A 23,512-nucleotide genomic window follows, 5' to 3' on the forward strand; every position below is an offset into this window, starting at 1 on the left:
ACAGTATGCCATAAAATAAATGGGCACATAGATGACACTCTCTTTGATTCTGTTATCTGTTTCATGCATTTTCGTTTTAATTTCTTTGCTTTTTGTTTATAATTTCTGAAAGATGTCCAATGCAGCTGACCAGCATCATGTTTGCATTCTATAAAGCATAATTGGATGTTTAATACATGGTCATGCCAGTTCTCCACTGGATGATTCACGGCTATTTGTTCTGTGCCACCAGGAACTCACATGGATTCCCATGGATAGTGTGTTGTTCTCTGCCATGCTGGCTCTATATGGCGCATTAAAGGTGTAGGCTTCGCTGAGGTCATGGGACCCTGTGATTGATCCCTTGACTGGACAAGTGGCATGGTCTTACATGCAGTAGTGGTGTTTGTGTGAGCACAGGTTGCTGCCCGTGCCAACCTCATGTCTAAAAGCCATGGAGCTCAGACAAGTGCTGAGCCTTTCTTGTAAATGTATTCCTGTGTTTGAGATAGGTTGACGACCAGTCTCAGTCTGCCATGACCACTGCATGTTCCTTTTTCCCCATGCCCTGGTAACCATTTATGGAATCAGACTCTCTGACCCCACGACATTCCAGAGGTTCAGCACAAGGTCGCTGGGCTGTAAGAGACTAAGACATTGACTTCCTGTCCTTCTCGTTCTCTTTGGGCAACTGTTTGCATCTGCATCCCTCTTGGTGGTCTGGCACACACTGGCAAGCCCAACCGAGGTGAGCTAACCTATATCGCGTTCCTTTCCTTGACCACTTGGTGCATTGGTCATCTCCGCTGGGAGGTTCCCTGACTTGCCCTGGAGGTTACCTGCCCATGGGGAAGTCTCACTTGGATGAGATAGGACTCGCACATTGCTCTTCTAGGTGTGCCCAGCCATTGCTTGGTGCATCCCTGTGGAGGTTGGCTCACTGGGGATCGATCAGAGGGTTCTCGACTCGTATTGTTTGAGCTCATGACTTCAGTAGCCCAAAAAGCCACCTGTGTGATTTATGCCAATTAGACTGACGGCCTGTTACTTCATAGTGTATGTTTGCGGAAGCATTGCCTTATTCTTTAGAATGTTGCTGCCTTAGACAAGTGCCTCTGGTATGATTTTAAAGTACTCCTTGGAGAGCGTAGCTCTTCCTGGCCTATGGCGGGACCCATCACTTTGGGTAAAAGGGCAAAGCACTCTTCTCAGGCGGTAATTAACAATCCTTTCAAAGCAAGGGCACATTTTATTGTCACAACACATGTTGCAGTAGAAAATCTAACTCACAATTTTGTATCCTTTTGTTATAGATCAATACCATTTTAAAAAAGGGCAGCATAAGAGACTCTTTCACCAGCTGCAGAGAGATGAGCTTCCTGTAAGTAAAGGCACACTCCACAGCTGCTCCAACAAATGCCTCCTGCCACAGCAACGTTGAATCACAATGCCCAACTAGTTTGTGATGTTTCACTTTAGATTGCATTTCTTGAACTTTTCCCACATTCTTTCCTCTTTTCTAATGTATTTATCTCGAAAAAGCCACCTGTATGAAATATGTGCCAACCAAATGATTGAAATAACACAGAATTCTAAAATAAAGCCAGTGAAAATAGAGCAGTGTTACGGTTTCAACAGAACAATATGAACTGATGAGTAATCCCTGGGTATAACTAGTGGACATTCTGCTTGGACTGTGAAAAATATTTTTTACTGAATCCAGTTGCAGCATATGGGGGTTTGGCTGAATACATGGCTGTTAGTTAACTTTTTGGCTGCAGCCACTTCAGATTGAAAGAATAATTACAAATATTTCAAAATTTCTTTCCCAAACCTCTACAAATTTCAGATTGCTCAATTTTTGCATCCATTGAATCAATTATACTCTGTTTGAGAGATTGTAATTAGAGTTCATACTTTGTGGCTAGGTGTGAAGTGCTTGTAGCACCTACATACTGTATTTGATTTGTGTTATAGGGAGTCCCACAGTCTACAAGCCACGCAGCTAATTCTTATTGAGTTGTGTGTCACAGCGCATCTGTATATGGGTTACCCCATCCTTCTTAGTACTGAATACATATAGCCAGCAGAAACAAAAAGGGAAATGCTATTGGCTAAATAAAAGTACCAGATGAAACCAATAGACTCATTAACCAGATCCAAGATGGAACTGGAATCGATTTAAACTTTCTGCAGAGCAGCTCATTGGATGTCCAGAGAGCCATATGCCAGAAACGGGATAAGGTAGAAACCAAGTTGTAACTGGGAAACTCGACGTTTCCAGTATACTTTACATGGAATTATGTCAGACTGTGCCTAGAAAAACATGTTAATGCTTTGCCTTATACAGGCACACCTTAATTTACCTTTCATCAACTCTAGAAGAGCACAATGATATTTACCTTCTGTGATGCTCCTGTTTTACTGCATTCCCTTCTGATAAAACGCATAGTGCCTGTTCTAAAGGATAGCAAAGATAGTGTCCTCCTCAATAAATGACAAACGGCATTCCATCAATCCTTTGTACTCCCTGCGCCAATGTTGCGGATACTTAAGGCACTTGGCTGCCATCAGTAAACTGACTCCCTTCAATAAGCTTGCTGCCGTAGCTAATTCTCAGGGCTTCAACATGGCTGCCGGAGTGACCACGGTGCCCTGCAATCAGCCAGTAGAATAGCAAGCCCTAGCACCCACCATTTGTGAAGGTTCATTGCAGCCATGGGTGATGTGTACTTCAGCCATAAGACTCAGTTGTTGCTAAATATACCCAGAGTTTGGACTCCAATGGCCATCCTTAATGCAAGTCTACTTATTTCTTCAGGCCTGGTGGCGTGGCTGATTCGGTCCAAGTGAACAGCATCTGCTCCTACAAGAATGACGCAGTGGGGAAAACGTTTGATCGAGAAGTGATCTACCATGAGTTCAGTGGGAGCACGCAGAACATCACCGTCCTTGAGAAATTCCGTCTTGACAGTAGCAGCCTCTTCATCAATGGTGATTGTTTGGGTGTCGGAAAGTCAACAATTGATGTCCCTTTTCCTATCAATTAAGCAATTATCCTTGTCAAATTTGGTGCGAGGGTCCATAAAATTGAAAAGGCTGCAAGTGGATGGTTCCTAATTGTTTTAATGTTTCTAAGAAAGGCTTGTATTACTGCATTTCTTTCATAGGATTAACATTTAAGTCTGAGTGTGGTGAGGGATTTTGGCCTCTAGCCTGCTGCCAGATTTAAAATTCTGATATGGGGAAGAATTTTTATATGGTGCTTTGGACCGCTGTTTGAGCATTCCACAAGACATCTGGAGGACACTGATCTCGATTTATTAAATACAGATCCAGGGTGATGGAACAATGATCCCAGTTTCTGGAATATGGTTACTTGGTCCTTGAGAACTGATACAAACCCTTGGCCACTGCTTTCATGCTTTCAGTGCTGGTTCTCCTCCTATCCATGTTGCTGTCTTCCCACTTCTTCCTCCCACCAAGTCACTAACTCTGCATGTTTTAAACTTCCAGGTTACAATGAAGCCAGATCCGTGCCCAGCACCACCAGTGAGTATTGCATTATGACAGCTCCTGAGTGTCTGATACCCTGATCATAGAGATGCAGAAATGTAACTTTTATTGTGAAGTAGTTCATATTCCTTTAGCCCTGAGACAGCTATTTCAATAATAAAGGAAGCTTTCTCCAGCAGTTTGTTGATTGCTGAAAAATGCAGGCACCAGATTATCCCACTGTATATCAATTCTCAATATGTTCTTCTCCACATCTAACCCCCCACATTATGTGGTGACTTGCTACAGGTAGCTCTCACACAATCATGTGCATGATGATTTTTCACACCACAGAAGGTCCCCATGCCGAGGCTACTCCAAGTAGCTTAAGACCTTTTCTTGGTCTTGACTGTGACAAAGCCACACAAGATTCCTAAGGTCAGAGCAAGAACAAACTTTGCGATCTGCTATGCTGTGTTTAATACATTTTGGTTCTCTTCTGTTTTCTGTCTTGGAAATGGACTCCACAGTAACTAGGGGGAAATCCCATTGAGACGCTGTCTGAACTAGATTTCTGAGTAGGCCCCTATGGATGGTTGATCAAGTTTATGTGTATGGTTCTTTTCATACAACCAATAGAATGTGAGCATTTTGCTCTCGTATTGGTTACATATTCTTTTGTAAATCTCACACTGAGATTTAATAATTAAAATCACCAGATTGTGGGCACATTAAATAGTTTACTGCACATGCTCTGATTGAAACACAATCTTGATATTTTCAGCCAATATTATGGACAGCTTGTCAGTGGGCCCAAAGAGAACACACCACAATCACAAAGAATGTCTAGTTGAAAACAATGCCCACCCTGCCAGTCTCTCCACCAGGCTCTGAATCACTGTTGCTCTCCTTACTTCAGGTTTTCAGCTACATAGGTGCATAATAGGTACAGAGGTATGATCTGATATGCTAAGCACTCAGAATGCAGGGCCCCTATCAAGCTTTCTTGTCAATATCCTCTGTGTTTATAACCAATGCCATTTTACCAGAACAACAGAACTGGTCCAACATTGCACAGTTTCAAACATTAGGTTTGGTTGGATTCATATTTTTATAGAATTCATATAGCGCTTTTTGCCAAAAGTGCTAGTAAAAATAAGAAAATAACAATGTTATAATCAACATGTACAATGCAGTCCAGATAAAATCAGAAGAGGGGAGAAGAACAACGTTGAGTTATTAGAAAGAAATGTTAACAGATGAGCTGTAATCTTAGATGAAAAATAAGTTGAAAGAGAGAGAGAAAGTGATAGAAAGGGGAAGGACGTGCCAATGTTTGGGAGCAAGAAGGGCAAAGGTTCGGAAATGAGAAGATGCACCTGGTGGTTTAGGAACAGAAAGAAGAAACTGATTCTGGGAACGAAGAGGCCGGTAAGGCGAATACAAGGAAACAAGTGAAGAAAGATAAGGAGGGGCGACACCATGCGTACACTTAAAGACAAACAATAGGAAATGATAAAGTACACGCGAGCCAAATGAAAGAAGCAATATAGTAAGTAAAGAAGGTGTGATCAAGGAGAAAGAGAGAAAAGGAGACAAACAGAAGACTTATAGCTAGAATGAAAGGAAAGAAGATGATAGGCAGGAAGACCAAGAAGGAGAGATAAACAGTAGCGATACAGGAGACAACCAAGCATGAAAGAAGAGGCTTAGTAGCATGAAAAGAAACATAGGGTCAAACACAACGAATGTTAAACTGAGAATAGCAGCAGGATCAAGCAGTACAGGAAATATGTAAAGAGAACAAAAGAGAGGGGTCAAAGAATACACCCAAATTACGAGCAGAAGCAAAAGTTAGAGAAGAAGGAGGAAAGGAGAGAAAGGGAGGAGGAAGAGAAGGGGGGATTGGAATAGCTGGAACAAAAAGAACCTCAGTCTTCGAAGGAATAAGATGGCAAAAGTGGGAAGACATCCAACTTTGAAATTTGGAGAGAAAACTAGAAACAGTAAAGTGCAAAGTAGCATCAGAAGAAGAGCAGGAAAAGAATATGTGGGTGTCATATGCATAAAGATGAAAAGAAAGATTGAAAGATGAAATAAGAGCAGAAAGCGGGGCAGTATAGAGTGGGAAAAGAAGGAGGCTGCGGACGACCCTTGGGGGATGCCATAAAGGAGAGGATGAGAAGGGGAAGTGTGCCCTGCCACGTCACTAAGTAAGATGCGTCAGAAAGACAAGAGCAGATCCATTTAAGAACAGGGCCAGATAAGCCAAAAGTTGAAAGATAAGAAATAATAAGAGAGTGATCAACATTATCAAATGCTACAGAAAGGTCTAGAAGGATGATTATGGAAGGAAGATGATATTGAATGAGGAGCTGTGAGAAGAGCATTGGAGAAATGCAAGGGAGCAATCTCCGTAAAGTGAGAAGGTTGAAATCCAGATTGAAGAGGAGGAACAAAGAATGAAGGTTGAAATAGGCAGAGACTTTAGCATAAGCAGCCTGCTCAAGAAGTTTAGATAAGAATAGAAGAAGAGAAATTGGTCAGAAATTAGCAGGACTAAAAGCACCCAGGGAAGGCTTCTCCAAGATTCTGAAAATTAGCGCATGTTAAAGAGAGAGGGAAAGAAATAGTTGGAAAATGAAGAATTAATAAGATTGGAAAGATAAGGGATAGATGATAATAGATTAACATCAAATATAATTACAATCAACGCAATATTCCTTCATAATAAACAGTCTCAAATGAATGTTTTGGCTCATTTTGAAAACAACCAGATGGTGTGGCAGTATTCTAGCCCGATGTTGCAGAAACACTTCACCATATGCAAAGTGGGTCTGCTAACTATATATAGCCAAACATTATGTCTCCACTTTCAGAGAAGTTGCATCTCTTTTTCCCATATCTGCAATGTTTTCATTTCAATCTCTTGCAGCCTTGATGCCGATCACAACAGCACCATCTCAAATGCTGGCAGAGCCCCACTTTGAAGTGAACCTCACCTTGACTAGCCTGAAATTCACCTCAGACCTGGAAGATCCCGCATCCACCAAGTTCAACGAGACTCAGGAGTCTCTGACCTCTCTGGTAGGTGGCTCTTTAAGATCCTCTGTTTCATGTAGACTTGTTTAGCAGCTAGAGGTTTATCTTTGACAAATTCCATTTTCCTTCATCTAGCTAAACCAACATCTGAAGAACACTGACCTGGGCCCCGCATCCAGTGGCTGCAAAGTGGTTTCCTTCAGGTAGGTCTCCATCCTCAGTGACCACATCCAAGAGGAGATGCAAATGCAACATACTGTGTTATTGATCAAATATTTCCTTCATCAATGAATGGACTTCCTCTATCTAAGGGTGTATCTGTGAGGCCAGGGATTAGGGTCATACGTGTTAAAATCAAATCCCTGTCTTCCCAGCAAAACACCTGCAGGGCTTGAAAAGTGGACTGATAAGAATTATCCTATTCCCCAAAATTCCTTTAAAATTCTAATAGGGCTACGGCAGAAATAGCCCATGCTATGAAAGGTAAATTAAGTGAAACATGTTTTAAATACACCTACAAACTGATGACTGGTTCCCAGTGAGGGATTCCAATATACCACAAGAACATCTCTTTCCCTACAGACAAAGATAATGTTCCAGTGGGAGGGGTCATGTTCTTATTATCAAATGGAAAGACTTAATGCAATATGCGCTTTAATTGCAGGTCAGCAAACAGTGCTGGTGATACTGCAGTCAGTATGGCGTGCACCTACAAGAACGATTCTTCTGCACCAAAGTTTGACAGGATAGTGATATATCGGGAGCTGAGCAACCAGACACAGGGTGTCACTTCGTTGGGACCATACAGCCTGGACCAGACCAGCCTCTTTGTCGATGGTGAGTCACCTTTTGCGCATGGCGAGGAGTCCAGAGCTGGTTCTCGTCTGATCCATTTTGCTGTCTTCCCATTTCTTCCTCCCTCCAGGTCACTAACTCTGCATGTCTTTCAACTTCCAGGTTACAATGAAGCCAGACCTGTGCCCAGTACTACCAGTGAGTATTGCATTATAATAGCTCCTGAGTGTCTGATACCCTGATCATAGAGATGCAGAAATGCAACTTTTATTGTGAAGTAGTTCCTATTCCTTTAGGCCTGAGACAGCTATTGCAATAATAAAGGAAGCCATCTCCAGCAGTTTGTTGATTGCTGAAAAATGCAGGCACCAGATTATCCCACTGTGTATCAATTCTCAAAATGCTCTCCTTCACATCTAAACCCCCACATTATGTGGTGACTTGCTACAGGTAGCTCTCACACTATCATGTGCATGATGATTTTTCACACCACAGAAGGTCCCCATGCCGAGGCTACTCCAAGTAGCTTAAGACCTTTGCTTGGTCTTAACTGTGTCAAAGCCGCACAAGATTCCTAAGGTCAGAGCAAGAACAAACTTTGTGATCTGCCATGCTGTGTTTAATACATTTTGGTTTTCTTCTGTTTTCTGTCTTGGAAATGGACTCCACAGTAACTAAGTGGAAATCCCATTGAGAAGCTGTCTGAACTAGATTTCTGAGAAGGACCCTTTGGATGATTGATCAAGGTTATGTGTATGGTTCTTTTCATACGACCAATAGAACGTGAGCATTTTGCTCTCGTATTGGTTACATATTCTTTTGTAAATCTCACACTGAGATTTAATAATTAAAATCAACAGATCGTGGGCACATTAAATATTTTACTGCACATGATTGAAACACAATCTTGATATTTTCAGCCAATATTATGGACAGCTTGTCACTGGACCCAAGGAGAACACATCACTATCACAAAGAATGTCTAGTTGAAAGCACTGCCCACCCTGCCAGTCTCTCCACCAGGCTCTGAATCACTGTTGCTCTCCTTACTTCAGGTTTTCAGCTAAATGGGTGCATAATAGGTACAGAGATATGATCTGATATGCTAAGCACTCAGAATGCAGGACCCCTATCAAGCTTTCTTATCAATATCCTATGTGTTTACAACCAATGCCATTTTACTAGAACAACAGAACAGGTCCAACATTGCACAATTTCAAACATTAGGTTTGTTTGTATTCATATTTTTTATTGAATTCATATAGCGCTTTTTGCCAAAAGTGCCAGTAAAACTAAGAAAATAACAATGGTATAATCAATATGTACAATGCAGTCCAGATTAAATCAGAAGAGGGGCGAAAACAACGTTGAGTTATTAGAAAAAAGTGTTAACAGATGAGCTGTAATCTTAGATGAAAAATAAGTTGAAGGAGAGAGAGAAAGTGATAGAAAGGGGAAGGGCGTGCCAATGTTTGGGAGCAAGAAGGGCAAAGGTTCGGAAATGAGAAGATGCACCTGGTGGTTTAGGAACCGAAAGAAGAAACTGATTCTGGGAACGAAGAGGCCGGTAAGGCGAATACAAGGAAACAAGTGAAGAAAGATAAGGAGGGGCGATAACATGGGTACACTTAAAGACAAACAATAGGAAATGATAAAGTACACGTGAGTCAAATGAAAGAAGCAATATAGTAAGTAAAGAAGGTGTGATCAAGGAGAAAGAGAGAAAAGGAGACAAACAGAAGACTTATAGCTAGAATGAAAGGAAAGAAGATGATAGGCAGGAAGACCAAGAAGGAGAGATAAACAGTAGCGATACAGGAGAAAACCAAGCATGAAAGAAGAGGCTTAGTAGCATGAAAAGAAACATAGGGTCAAGCACAACGAATGTTAAACTGAGAATAGCAGCAGGATCAAGCAGTACAGGAAATATGTAAAGAGACCAAAAGAGAGGGGTCAAAGAATACACCCAAATTACGAGCAGAAGCAAAAGTTAGAGAAGAAGGAGGAAAGGAGAGAAAGGGAGGAGGAAGAGAAGGGGGGATTGGAGTAGCTGGAACAAAAAGAACCTCAGTCTTTGAAGGAATAAGATGGAGAAAGTGGGAAGACATCCAATTTTGAACTGTGGAAAGACAGAGATAGTGAAGTGCAAAGTAGCATCGGAAGAAGAGAAGGAAAAGAAGATGTGGGTGTCATATGAATAAAGATGAAAAGAAAGATTGAAAGATGAAATAAGAGCAGAAAGCGGGGCAGTATAGAATGAGAAAAGAAGGGGGCTGAGGACCGACCCTTGGGGGATGTCATAAAGGAGAGGATGAGAAGGGTAAGTGTGCCCTGCCACATCACTGAGTAAGACGCGTCAGAAAGACAAGAGCAGATCCATTTAAGAACAGGGCCAGATAAGCCAAAAGTTGAAAGATAAGAAATAATAAGAGAGTGATCAACATTATCAAATGCTACAGAAAGGTCTAGAAGGATGATTATGGAAGGAAGATGATATTGAATGAGGAGCTGTGAGAAGAGCATTGGGAAATGCAAGAGAGCAGCCTCCGTAGAGTGAGAAGGTTGAAATCCAGATTGAAGAGGAGGAAAATGGGAATGAAGGTTAAGTTAGGCAGAGACTTGAGCATAAGCAGCCTGCTCAAGAAGTTTAGATAAATATGGAAAAGAGAAATCGGTCAGAGATTAGCAGGCCTAGAAGGGACCAGGGAACGCTTCTTCAAGATTGGAAAAATTAGTGAATGCTTAAAGAGGGAGGGAAAGAAAAAGTTGGAAAATGAAGAATTAATAAGATTGGTATGATAAGGGAAAGATGAGAATAGATTAACATCAAATATAATTACAATCAACGCAGTATTCCTTCATAATAAACAGTCTCGAATGAATGTTTTGGCTCATTTTGAAAACAACCAGATGGTGTGGCAGTATACTAGCCCGATGCTGCAGAAACACTTCACCATATGCAAAGTGTGTCTGCTAACTAAATATAACCAAACATTATGTCTCCACTTTCAGAGAAGTTACATCTCTTTTCCCCATATCTACAACTTCATTTCAATCTCTTACAGCCGTGATGCCGATCACAACAGCACCATCTCAAATTTCGGCAGAGCCCCACTTTAAGGTGAACCTCACCTTGACTAGCCTGAAATTCACCTCAGACCTGGCAGACCCCGCCTCAACCAAGTTCAACGAGACTCAGGACTCTCTGACCTCTCTGGTAGGTGGCCCTTTAAGATCCTCTGTTTCAAGTACACATGTTTAGCAGCTAAAGGTTTATCTTTGACAAATTCCCTTTTCCTTCATCTAGCTAAACCCACTTCTGAAGAACACTGACCTGGGCCCCGCATCCAGTGGCTGCAAAGTGGTTTCCTTTAGGTAGGTCTCCAGCCTCAGTTCCCATCACATCCAAGAGGCGATGAAAATGCATCATACTGTGATATTGATCAAATATTTCCTTCATCAATGAATGGCCGGAGTCTTCCTCTATCTAAGGGTGTATCTGTGAGGCCAGTGATTAGGGTCGGACGTGTTAAAATCACATCCCTAACTTTCCAGCAAAACACCTGCAGGGCTTGAAAAGTGGACTGATAAGAATTATCCTATTCCCCGAAATTCCTTTAAAATTCCAATAGGGCTAGGGCAGAAATAGCCCATGCTATGAAAGGTAAATTAAGTGAAACATGTTTTAAATACACCTACAAACTGATGACTGGTTCCCACTGAGGGATTCCAATATACCACAAGAACATCTCTTTCCCTACAGACAAAGATAATGTTCCAGTGGGAGGGGTCATGTTCTTATTATCAAATGGAAAGACTTAATGCAATATGCGCTTTAATTACAGGTCAGCAAACAGTGCTGGAGATACTGCAGTCAGTATGGCGTGCACCTACAAGAACGATTCTTCTGCACCAAAGTTTGACAGGATAGTGATATATCGGGAGCTGAGCAACCAGACACAGGGTGTCACTTCGTTGGGACCATACAGCCTGGACCAGACCAGCCTCTTTGTCGATGGTGAGTCACCTTTTGCGCATGGCGAGGTGTCCAGAGCTGGTTCTCCTCTGATCCATTTTGCTGTCTTCCCATTTCCTCCTCCCTCCAAGTCACTAACTCTGCATGTCTTTCAACTTCCAGGTTACAATGAAGCCAGACCTGTGCCCAGCATTACCAGTGAGTATTGCATTATAATAGCTCCTGAGTGTCTGATACCCTGATCATAGACATGCAGAAATGTAACTTTTATTGTGAAGTAGTTTGTATTCCTTTAGGCCTGAGACAGCTATTTCAATAATAAAGGAAGCTTTCTCCAGCAGTTTGTTAATTGCTGAAAAATGCAGACACCAGATTATCCCACTGTGTATCAATTCTCAAAATGTTCTCCTTCACATCGAAACCCCCACATTATGTGGTGACTTGCTACAGGTAGCTCTCACACTATCATGTGCATGATGATTTTTCACACCACAGAAGGTCCCCATCCCGAGGCTACTCCAAGTAGCTTAAGACCTTTCCTTGGTCTTGACTGTGTCAAAGCCGCACGAGATTCCTAAGGTCAGAGCAAGAACAAACTTTGTGATCTGCCATACTGTGTTTAATACATTTTGGTTTTCTTCTGTTTTCTGTCTTGGAAATGGACTCCACAGTAACTAAGTGGAAATCCCATTGAGAAGCTGTCTAAACTAGATTTCTGAGAAGGACCCTTTGGATGGTTGATCAAAGTTATGTGTATGGTTCTTTTCATACGACCAATAGAACGTGAGCATTTTGCTCTCATATTGGTTACATATTCTTTTGTAAATCTCACACTGAGATTTAATAATTAAAATCAACAGATCGTGGGCCATTAAATATTTTACTGCACATGCTCTGATTGAAACACAATCTTGATATTTTCAGCCAATATTATGGACAGCTTGTCAGTGGGCCCAAGGAGAACACACCAAAATCACACAGAATGTCTAGTTGAAAGCACTGCCCTCCCTGCCAGTCTCTCCACCAGGCTCTGAATCACTGTTGCTCTCCTTACTTCAGGTTTTCAGCTAAATGGGTGCATAATAGGTACAGAGATATGATCTGATATGCTAAGCACTCAGAATGCAAGACCCCTATCAAGCTTTCTTATCAATATCCTATGTGTTTATAACCAATGCCATTTTACTAGTACAACATAATAGGTCCAACATTGCACAGTTTCAAACACTAGGTTTGGTTGTATTCATATTTTTATTGAATTCATATAGCGCTTTTCACCAAATGTGCCAGTAAATCTAAGAAAATAAGAACAGTATAATCAATATGTACAATGCAGTCCCGATAAAATCAGAAGAGGGGGGAAGAACAACGTTGGGTTATTAGAAAGAAGTGTCAACAGATGAGCTGTAATCTTAGATTGAAAAATAAGTTGAGAGAGAGAGAGAGAAAGTAATAGAAAGGGGAAGGGCGTGCCAATGTTTGGGAGCAAGAAGGGCAAAGGTTCGGAAATGAGAAGATGCACCTGGTGGTTTAGGAACAGAAAGAAGAAACTGATTCTGGGAACGAAGAGGCCGGTAAGGAGAATACAAGGAAACAAGTGAAGAAAGATAAGGAGGGGCGATACCATGGGTACACTTAAAGACAAACAATAGGAAATGATAAAGTACACGCGAGTCAAATGAAAGAAGCAATATAGTAAGTAAAGAAGGTGTGATCAAGGAGAAAGAGAGAAAAGGAGACAAACAGAAGACTTATAGCTAGAATGAAAGGAAAGAAGATGATAGGCAGGAAGAGCAAGAAGGAGAGATAAACAGTAGCGATACAGGAGAAAACCAAGCATGAAAGAAGAGGCTTAGTAGCATGAAAAGAAACATAGGGTCGGGCACAACGAATGTTAAACTGAGAATAGCAGCAGGATCAAGCAGTACAGGAAATATGTAAAGAGACCAAAAGAGAGGGGTCAAAGAATACACCCAAATTACGAGCAGAAGCAAAAGTTAGAGAAGAAGGAGGAAAGGAGAGAAAGGGAGGAGGAAGAGAAGGGGGGATTGGAGTAGCTGGAACAAAAAGAACCTCAGTCTTTGAAGGAATAAGATGGAGAAAGTGTGAAGACATCCAATTTTGAACTGTGGAAAGACAGAGATAGTGAAGTGCGAAGTAGCATCGGAAGAAGAGAAGGAAAAGAAGATGTGGGTGTCAAATGAATAAAGATGAAAAGAAAGATTGAAAGATGAAATAAGAGCAGAAAGCGGGGCAGTATAGAATGAGAAAAGAAGGGGGCTGAGGACCGACCCTTGGGGGATGCCATAAAGGAGAGGATGAGAAGGGGAAGTGTGCCCTGCCGTGTCACTGAGTAAGACGCGTCAGAAAGACAAGAGCAGATCCATTTAAAAACAGGGCCAGATAAGCCAAAAGTTGAAAGATAAGAAATAATAAGAGAGTGATCAACATTATCAAATGCTACAGAAAGGTCTAGAAGGATGATTATGGAAGGAAGATGATATTGAATGACGAGCTGTGAGAAGAGCATTGGGAAATGCAAGAGAGCAGCCTCCGTAGAGTGAGAAGGTTGAAATCCAGATTGAAGAGGAGGAAAATGGGAATGAAGGTTAAGTTAGGCAGAGACTTGAGCATAAGCAGCCTGCTCAAGAAGTTTAGATAAATATGGAAAAGAGAAATCGGTCAGAGATTAGCAGGCCTAGAAGGGACCAGGGAACGCTTCTTCAAGATTGGAAAAATGAGTGAATGCTTAAAGAGGGAGGGAAAGAAAAAGTTGGAAAATGAAGAATTAATAAGATTGGTAAGATAAGGGAAAGATGAGAATAGATTAACATCAAATATAATTACAATCAACGCAGTATTCCTTCATAATAAACAGTCTCAAATGAATGTTTTGGCTCATTTTGAACACAACCAGATGGTGTGGCAGTATACTAGCCCGATGCTGCAGAAACACTTCACCATATGCAAAGTGTGTCTGCTAACTGTATATAGCCAAACATTATATCTCCGCTTTCAGAGAAGTTACATCTCTTTTTCCCATATCTACAACTTCATTTCAATCTCTTACAGCCTTGATGCCGATCACAACAGCACCATCTCAAATTTCGGCAGAGCCCCACTTTGAGGTGAACCTCACCATGACTAGCCTGAAATTCACCTCAGACCTGGCAGACCCCGCCTCAACCAAGTTCAACGAGACTCAGGACTCTCTGACCTCTCTGGTAGGTGGCCCTTTAAGATCCTCTGTTTCAAGTACAAATGTTTAGCAGCTAGAGGTTTATCTTTGACAAATTCCCTTTTCCTTCATCTAGCTAAACCCACTTCTGAAGAACACTGACCTGGGCCCCGCATCCAGTGGCTGCAAAGTGGTTTCCTTCAGGTAGGTCTCCAGCCTCAGTTTCCATCACATCCAAGAGGAGATGAAAATGCATCATACTGTGATATTGATCATATATTTCCTTCATCAATGAATGGCCGGAGTCTTCCTCTATCTAAGGGTGTATCTGTGAGGCCAGTGATTAGGGTCGGACGTGTTAATATCACATCCCTAACTTTCCAGCAAAACACCTGCAGGGCTTGAAAAGTGGACTGATAAGAATTATCCCATTCCCCGAAATTCCTTTAAAATTCCAATAGGGCTAGGGCAGAAATAGCCCATGCTATGAAAGGTAAATTAAGTGAAACATGTTTTAAATACACCTACAAACTGATGACTGGTTCCCACTGAGGGATTCCAATATACCACAAGAACATCTCTTTCCCTACAGACAAAGATAATGTTCCAGTGGGAGGGGTCATGTTCTTATTATCAAATGGAAAGACTTAATGCAATATGCGCTTTAATTACAGGTCAGCAAACAGTGCTGGTGATACTGCAGTCAGTATGGCGTGCACCTACAAGAACGACTCTTCTGCACCAAAGTTTGACAGGATAGTGATATATCGGGAGCTGAGCAACCAGACACAGGGTGTCACTTCGTTGGGACCATACAGCCTGGACCAGACCACCCTCTTTGTCGATGGTGAGTCACCTTTTGCGCATGGCGAGGAGTCCAGAGCTGGTTCTCCTCTGATCCATTTTGCTGTCTTCCCATTTCCTCCTCCCTCCAAGTCACTAACTCTGCATGTCTTTCAACTTCCAGGTTACAATGAAGCCAGACCTGTGCCCAGCATTACCAGTGAGTATTGCATTATAATAGCTCCTGAGTGTCTGATACCCTGATCATAGAGATGCAGAAATGTAACTTTTATTGTGAAGTAGTTCGTATTCCTTTAGGCCTGAGACAGCTATTTCAATAATAAAGGAAGCTTTCTCCAGCAGTTTGTTAATTGCTGAAAAATGCAGACACCAGATTATCCCACTGTGTATCAATTCTCAAAATGTTCTCCTTCACATCGAAACCCCCACATTATGTGGTGACTTGCTACAGGTAGCTCTCACACTATCATGTGCATGATGATTTTTCACACCACAGAAGGTCCCCATCCCGAGGCTACTCCAAGTAGCTTAAGACCTTTCCTTGGTCTTGACTGTGTCAAAGCCGCACGAGATTCCTAAGGTCAGAGCAAGAACAAACTTTGTGATCTGCCATGCTGTGTTTAATACATTTTGGTTTTCTTCTGTTTTCTGTCTTGGAAATGGACTCCACAGTAACTAAGTGGAAATCCCATTGAGAAGCTGTCTGAACTAGATTTCTGAGAAGGACCCTTTAGATGGTTGATCAAGGTTATGTGTATGGTTCTTTTCATGCGACCAATAGAACGTGAGCATTATGCTCTCGTATTGGTTACATATTCTTTTGTAAATCTCACACTGAGATTTAATAATTAAAATCAACAGATCGTGGGCACATTAAATATTTTACTGCACATGCTCTGATTGAAACACAATCTTGATATTTTCAGCCAATATTATGGACAGCTTGTCAGTGGGCCCAAGGAGAACACATCACTATCACAAAGAATGTCTAGTTGAAAGCACTGCCCTCCCTGCCAGTCTCTCCACCAGGCTCTGAATCACTGTTGCTCTCCTTACTTCAGTTTTCAGCTAAATGGGTGCATAATAGGTACATAGATATGATCTGATATGCTAAGCACTCAGAATGCAGGACCCCTATCAAGCTTTCTTATCAATATCCTATGTGTTTATAACCAATGCCATTTTACCAGAACAACAGAACTGGTCCAACATTGCACAGTTTCAAACATTAGGTTTCTTTGTATTCATATTTTCTATTGAATTCATATGCCACTTTTTGCCAAAAGTGCCAGTAAAACTAAGAAAATAACAACGGTATAATCAATATGTACAATGCAGTCCAGATTAAATCAGAAGAGGGGGGAAGAACAACGTTGAGTTATTAGAAAGAAGTGTTAACAGATGAGCTGTAATCTTAGATGAAAAATAAGTTGAAGGAGAGAGAGAAAGTGATAGAAAGGGGAAGGGCGTGCCAATGTTTGGGAGCAAGAAGGGCAAAGGTTCGGAAATGAGAAGATGCACCTGGTGGTTTAGGAACAGAAAGTAGAAACTGATTCTGGGAACGAAGAGGCCGGTAAGGCGAATACAAGGAAACAAGTGAAGAAAGATAAGGAGGGGCGATACCATGGGTACACTTAAAGACAAACAATAGGAAATGATAAAGTACACGCGAGTCAAATGAAAGAAGCAATATAGTAAGTAAAGAAGGTGTGATCAAGGAGAAAGAGAGAAAAGGAGACAAACAGAAGACTTATAGCTAGAATGAAAGGAAAGAAGATGATAGGCAGGAAGACCAAGAAGGAGAGATAAACAGTAGCGATACAGGAGACAACCAAGCATGAAAGAAGAGGCTTAGTAGCATGAAAAGAAACATAGGGTCAAGCACAACGAATGTTAAACAGAGAATAGCAGCAGGATCAAGCAGTACAGGAAATATGTAAAGAGAACAAAAGAGAGGGGTCAAAGAATACACCCAAATTACGAGCAGAAGCAAAAGTTAGAGAAGAAGGAGGAAAGGAGAGAAAGGGAGGAGGAAGAGAAGGGGGGATTGGAGTAGCTGGAACAAAAAGAACCTCAGTCTTTGAAGGAATAAGATGGAGAAAGTGGGAAGCCATCCAATTTTGAACTGTGGAAAGACAGAGATAGTGAAGTGCGAAGTAGCATCGGAAGAAGAGAAGGAAAAGAAGATGTGGGTGTCAAATGAATAAAGATGAAAAGAAAGATTGAAAGATGAAATAAGAGCAGAAAGCGGGGCAGTATAGAATGAGAAAAGAAGGGGGCTGAGGACCGACCCTTGGGGGATGTCATAAAGGAGAGGATGAGAAGGGGAAGTGTGCCCTGCCACGTCACTGAGTAAGACGCGTCAGTAAGACAAGAGCAGATCCATTTAAGAACAGGGCCAGATAAGCCAAAAGTTGAAAGATAAGAAATAATAAGAGAGTGATCAACATTATCAAATGCTACAGAAAGGTCTAGAAGGATGATTATGGAAGGAAGATGATATTGAATGAGGAGCTGTGAGAAGAGCATTGGGAAATGCAAGAGAGCAGCCTCCGTAGAGTGAGAAGGTTGAAATCCAGATTGAAGAGGAGGAAAATGGGAATGAAGGTTAAGTTAGGCAGAGACTTGAGCATAAGCAGCATGCTCAAGAAGTTTAGATAAATATGGAAAAGAGAAATCGGTCAGAGATTAGCAGGCCTAGAAGGGACCAGGGAACGCTTCTTCAAGATTGGAAAAATGAGTGAATGCTTAAAGAGGGAGGGAAAGAAAAAGTTGGAAAATGAAGAATTAATAAGATTGGTAAGATAAGGGAAAGATGAGAATAGATTAACACCAAATATAATTACAATCAACGCAGTATTCCTTCATAATAAACAGTCTCAAATGAATGTTTTGGCTCATCTTGAAAACAACCAGATGGTGTGGCAGTATACTAGCCCGATGTTGCAGAAACACTTCACCATATGCAAAGTGGGTCTGCTAACTATATATAGCCAAACATTATATCTCCGCTTTCAGAGAAGTTACATCTCTTTTTCCCATATCTACAACTTCATTTCAATCTCTTACAGCCTTGATGCCGATCACAACAGCACCATCTCAAATTTCGGCAGAGCCCCACTTTGAGGTGAACCTCACCTTGACTAGCCTGAAATTCACCTCAGACCTGGCAGACCCCGCCTCAACCAAGTTCAACGAGACTCAGGACTCTCTGACCTCTCTGGTAGGTGGCCCTTTAAGATCCTCTGTTTCAAGTACAAATGTTTAGCAGCTAGAGGTTTATCTTTGACAAATTCCCTTTTCCTTCATCTAGCTAAACCCACTTCTGAAGAACACTGACCTGGGCCCCGCATCCAGTGGCTGCAAAGTGGTTTCCTTCAGGTAGGTCTCCAGCCTCAGTTCCCATCACATCCAAGAGGAGATGAAAATGCATCATACTGTGATATTGATCAAATATTTCCTTCATCAATGAATGGCCGGAGTCTTCCTCTATCTAAGGGTGTATCTGTGAGGCCAGTGATTAGGGTCGGACGTGTTAAAATCACATCCCTATCTTCCCAGCAAAACACCCGCAGGGCTTGAAAAGTGGACTGATAAGAATTATCCCATTCCCCGAAATTCCTTTAAAATTCTAATAGGGCTAGGGCAGAAATAGCCCATGCTATGAAAGGTAAATTAAGTGAAACATGTTTTAAATACACCTACAAACTGATGACTGGTTCCCACTGAGGGATTCCAATATACCACAAGAACATCTCTTTCCCTACAGACAAAGATAATGTTCCAGTGGGAGGGGTCATGTTCTTATTATCAAATGGAAAGACTTAATGCAATATGCGCTTTAATTGCAGGTCAGCAAACAGTGCTGGTGATACTGCAGTCAGTATGGCGTGCACCTACAAGAACGATTCTTCTGCACCAAGGTTTGAGAGGATAGTGATATATCGGGAGTTGAGCAACCAGACACAGGGTGTCACTTCGTTGGGACCATACAGCCTGGACCAGACCAGCCTCTTTGTCGATGGTGAGTCACCTTTTGCGCATGGCGAGGAGTCCAGAGCTGGTTCTCCTCTGATCCATTTTTCTGTCTTCCTATTTCTTCCTCCCTCCAAGTCACTAACTCTGCATGTCTTTCATCTTCCAGGTTACAATGAAGCCAGACCTGTGCCCAGCATTACCAGTGAGTATTGCATTATAATAGCTCCTGAGTGTCTGATACCCTGATCATAGAGATGCAGAAATGTAACTTTTATTGTGAAGTAGTTCCTATTCCTTTAGGCCTGAGACAGCTATTTCAATAATAAAGGAAGCTATCTCCAGCAGTTTGTTGATGGCTGAAAAATGCAGGCACCAGATTATCCCACTGTGTATCAATTCTCAAAATGTTCTCCTTCACATCTAAACCCCCACATTATGTGGTGACTTGCTACAGGTAGTTCTCACACTATCATGTGCATGATGATTTTGCACACCACAGAAGGTCCCCATGCCGAGGCTACTCCAAGTAGCTTAAGACCTTTGCTTGGTCTTAACTGTGTCAAAGCCGCACAAGATTCCTAAGGTCAGAGCAAGAACAAACTTTGTGATCTGCCATGCTGTGTTTAATACATTTTGGTTTTCTTCTGTTTTCTGTCTTGGAAATGGACTCCACAGTAACTAAGTGGAAATCCCATTGAGAAGCTGTCTGAACTAGATTTCTGAGAAGGACCCTTTGGATGGTTGATCAAGGTTATGTGTATGGTTCTTTTCATACGACCAATAGAACGTGGGCATTTTGCTCTCGTATTGGTTACATATTCTTTTGTAAATCGCACACTGAGATTTAATAATTATAATCAACAGATCGTGGGCACATTAAATATTTTACTGCACATGCTCTGATTGAAACACAATCTTGATATTTTCAGCCAATATTATGGACAGCTTGTCAGTGGGCCCAAGGAGAACACATCACTATCACAAAGAATGTCTAGTTGAAAGCACTGCCCTCCCTGCCAGTCTCTCCACCAGGCTCTGAATCACTGTTGCTCTCCTTACTTCAGGTTTTCAGCTAAATGGGTGCATAATAGGTACATAGATATGATCTGATATGCTAAGCACTCAGAATGCAGGACCCCTATCAAGCTTTCTTATCAATATCCTATGTGTTTATAACCAATGCCATTTTACCAGAACAACAGAACTGGTCCAACATTGCACAGTTTCAAACATTAGGTTTGTTTGTATTCATATTTTCTATTGAATTCATATAGCGCTTTTTGCCAAAAGTGCTAGTAAAACTAAGAAAATAACAACGGTATAATCAATATGTACAATGCAGCCCAGATAAAATCAGAAGAGGGGAGAAGAACAACGTTGAGTTATTAGAAAGAAGTGTTAACAGATGAGCTGTAATCTTAGATGAAAAATAAGTTGAAAGAGAGAGAAAGTGATAGAAAGGGGAAGGGCGTGCCAATGTTTGGGAGCAAGAAGGGCAAAGGTTCGGAAATGAGAAGATGCACCTGGTGGTTTAGGAACAGAAAGTAGAAACTGATTCTGGGAACGAAGAGGCCGGTAAGGCGAATAGAAGGAAACAAGTGAAGAAAGATAAGGAGGGGCGACACCATGGGTACACTTAAAGACAAACAATAGGAAATGATAAAGTACACGCGAGTCAAATGAAAGAAGCAATATAGTAAGTAAAGAAGGTGTGATCAAGGAGAAAGAGAGAAAAGGAGACAAACAGAAGACTTATAGCTAGAATGAAAGGAAAGAAGATGATAGGCAGGAAGACCAAGAAGGAGAGCTAATCAGTAGCGATACAGGAGAAAACCAAGCATGAAAGAAGAGGCTTAGTAGCATGAAAAGAAACATAGGGTCAAGCACAACGAATGTTAAACTGAGAATAGCAGCAGGATCAAGCAGTACAGGAAATATGTAAAGAGAACAAAAGAGAGGGGTCAAAGAATACACCCAAATTACGAGCAGAAGCAAATGTTAGAGAAGAAGGAGGAAAGGAGAGAAAGGGAGGAGGAAGAGAAGGGGGATTGGAGTAGCTGGAACAAAAAGAACCTCAGTCTTTGAAGGAATAAGATGGAGAAAGTGGGAAGACATCCAATTTTGAACTGTGGAAAGACAGAGATAGTGAAGTGCGAAGTAGCATCGGAAGAAGAGAAGGAAAAGAAGATGTGGGTGTCATATGAATAAAGATGAAAAGAAAGATGGAAAGATGAAATAAGAGCAGAAAGCGGGGCAGTATAGAATGAGAAAAGAAGGGGGCTGAGGACCAACCCTTGGGGGATGCCATAAAGGAGAGGATGAGAAGGGGAAGTGTGCCCTGCCACGTCACTGAGTAAGACGCGTCAGAAAGACAAGAGCAGATCCATTTAAGAACAGGGCCAGATAAGGCAAAAGTTGAAAGATAAGAAATAATAAGAGAGTGATCAACATTATCAAATGCTACAGAAAGGTCTAGAAGGATGATTATGGAAGGAAGATGATATTGAATGACGAGCTGTGAGAAGAGCATTGGGAAATGCAAGAGAGCAGCCTCCGTAGAGTGAGAAGGTTGAAATCCAGATTGAAGAGGAGGAAAATGGGAATGAAGGTTAATTTAGGCAGAGACTTGAGCATAAGCAGCCTGCTCAAGAAGTTTAGATAAATATGGAAAAGAGAAATCGGTCAGAGATTAGCAGGCCTAGAAGGGACCAGGGAACGCTTCTTCAAGATTGGAAACATTAGTGAATGCTTAAAGAGGGAGGGAAAGAAAAGGTTGGAAAATGAAGAATTATTAAGATTGGTAAGATAAGGGAAAGATGAGAATAGATTAACATCAAATATAATTACAATCAACGCAGTATTCCTTCATAATAAACAGTCTCAAATGAATGTGTTGGCTCATTTTGAAAACAACCAGATGGTGTGGCAGTATACTAGCCCGATGTTGCAGAAACACTTCACCATATGCAAAGTGTGTCTGCTAACTATATATAGCCAAACATTATATCTCCGCTTTCAGAGAAGTTACATCTCTTTTTCCCATATCTACAACTTCATTTCAATCTCTTACAGCCTTGATGCCGATCACAACAGCTCCATCTCAAATTTCGGCAGAGCCCAACTTTGAGGTGAACCTCACCTTGACTAGCCTGAAATTCACCTCAGACCTGGCAGACCCTGCCTCAACCAAGTTCAACGAGACTCAGGACTCTCTGACCTCTCTGGTAGGTGGCCCTTTAAGATCCTCTGTTTCAAGTACAAATGTTTAGCAGCTAGAGGTTTATCTTTGACAAATTCCCTTTTCCTTCATCTAGCTAAACCCACTTCTGAAGAACACTGACCTGGGCCCCGCATCCAGTGGCTGCAAAGTGGTTTCCTTCAGGTAGGTCTCCAGCCTCAGTTCCCATCACATCCAAGAGGAGATGAAAATGCATCATACTGTGATATTGATCAAATATTTCCTTCATCAATGAATGGCCGGGGTCTTCCTCTATCTAAGGGTGTATCTGTGAGGCCAGTGATTAGGGTCGGACGTGTTAAAATCACATCCCTATCTTCCCAGCAAAACACCTGCAGGGCTTGAAAAGTGGACTGATAAGAATTATCCCATTCCCCAAAATTCCTTTAAAATTCTAATAGGGCTAGGGCAGAAATAGCCCATGCTATGAAAGGTAAATTAAGTGAAACATGTTTTAAATACACCTACAAACTGATGACTGGTTCCCACTGAGGGATTCCAATATACCACAAGAACATCTCTTTCCCTACAGACAAAGATAATGTTCCAGTGGGAGGGGTCATGTTCTTATTATCAAATGGAAAGACTTAATGCAATATGCGCTTTAATTGCAGGTCAGCAAACAGTGCTGGTGATACTGCAGTCAGTATGGCGTGCACCTACAAGAACGATTCTTCTGCACCAAAGTTTGACAGGATAGTGATATATCGGGAGCTGAGCAACCAGACACAGGGTGTCACTTCGTTGGGACCCTACAGCCTGGACCAGACCAGCCTCTTTGTCGATGGTGAGTCACCTTTTGCGCATTGCGAGGAGTCCAGAGCTGGTTCTCCTCTGATCCATTTTGCTGTCTTCCCATTTCTTCCTCCCTCCAAGTCACTAACTCTGCATGTCTTTCAACTTCCAGGTTACAATGAAGCCAGACCTGTGCCCAGCATTACCAGTGAGTATTGTATTATAATAGCTCCTGAGTGTCTGATACCCTGATCATAGAGATGCAGAAATGTAACTTTTATTGTGACGTAAT

The 23,512-nt window shown here is 41.7% G+C and overlaps 2 protein-coding genes across 2 annotated transcripts in view; both read left to right on the forward strand.

Annotated features, from left to right (window-relative positions):
* Positions 1–14,635, forward strand: part of LOC138497794 (mucin-3B-like) — a 261,045-nt gene extending 246,410 nt beyond the window's left edge. The window contains exons 23-34 of the mRNA XM_069621499.1: positions 1,293–1,360; positions 2,801–2,973; positions 3,496–3,531; positions 6,410–6,561; positions 6,652–6,719; positions 7,181–7,353; positions 7,474–7,509; positions 10,377–10,528; positions 10,619–10,686; positions 11,157–11,329; positions 11,450–11,485; positions 14,360–14,635. Of these exons, the coding sequence (XP_069477600.1) occupies positions 1,293–1,360; positions 2,801–2,973; positions 3,496–3,531; positions 6,410–6,561; positions 6,652–6,719; positions 7,181–7,353; positions 7,474–7,509; positions 10,377–10,528; positions 10,619–10,686; positions 11,157–11,329; positions 11,450–11,485; positions 14,360–14,556 (1,332 nt within the window). The 3' untranslated portion in view covers positions 14,557–14,635. The remainder of the gene's footprint in view (positions 1–1,292; positions 1,361–2,800; positions 2,974–3,495; positions 3,532–6,409; positions 6,562–6,651; positions 6,720–7,180; positions 7,354–7,473; positions 7,510–10,376; positions 10,529–10,618; positions 10,687–11,156; positions 11,330–11,449; positions 11,486–14,359) is intronic.
* The window catches only part of LOC138497872 (mucin-16-like), a 39,871-nt gene continuing 30,965 nt past the window's right edge, over positions 14,607–23,512 (forward strand). The window contains exons 1-11 of the mRNA XM_069621610.1: positions 14,607–14,669; positions 15,140–15,312; positions 15,433–15,468; positions 18,341–18,492; positions 18,583–18,650; positions 19,121–19,293; positions 19,414–19,449; positions 22,320–22,471; positions 22,562–22,629; positions 23,100–23,272; positions 23,393–23,428. Of these exons, the coding sequence (XP_069477711.1) occupies positions 15,174–15,312; positions 15,433–15,468; positions 18,341–18,492; positions 18,583–18,650; positions 19,121–19,293; positions 19,414–19,449; positions 22,320–22,471; positions 22,562–22,629; positions 23,100–23,272; positions 23,393–23,428 (1,033 nt within the window). The 5' untranslated portion in view covers positions 14,607–14,669; positions 15,140–15,173. The remainder of the gene's footprint in view (positions 14,670–15,139; positions 15,313–15,432; positions 15,469–18,340; positions 18,493–18,582; positions 18,651–19,120; positions 19,294–19,413; positions 19,450–22,319; positions 22,472–22,561; positions 22,630–23,099; positions 23,273–23,392; positions 23,429–23,512) is intronic.

The sequence above is a fragment of the Ambystoma mexicanum genome, chromosome 1p, assembly GCF_040938575.1.
Source record: "Ambystoma mexicanum isolate Mex_15411 chromosome 1p, UKY_AmexF1_1, whole genome shotgun sequence".
Lineage (NCBI taxonomy): Eukaryota > Metazoa > Chordata > Amphibia > Caudata > Ambystomatidae > Ambystoma > Ambystoma mexicanum.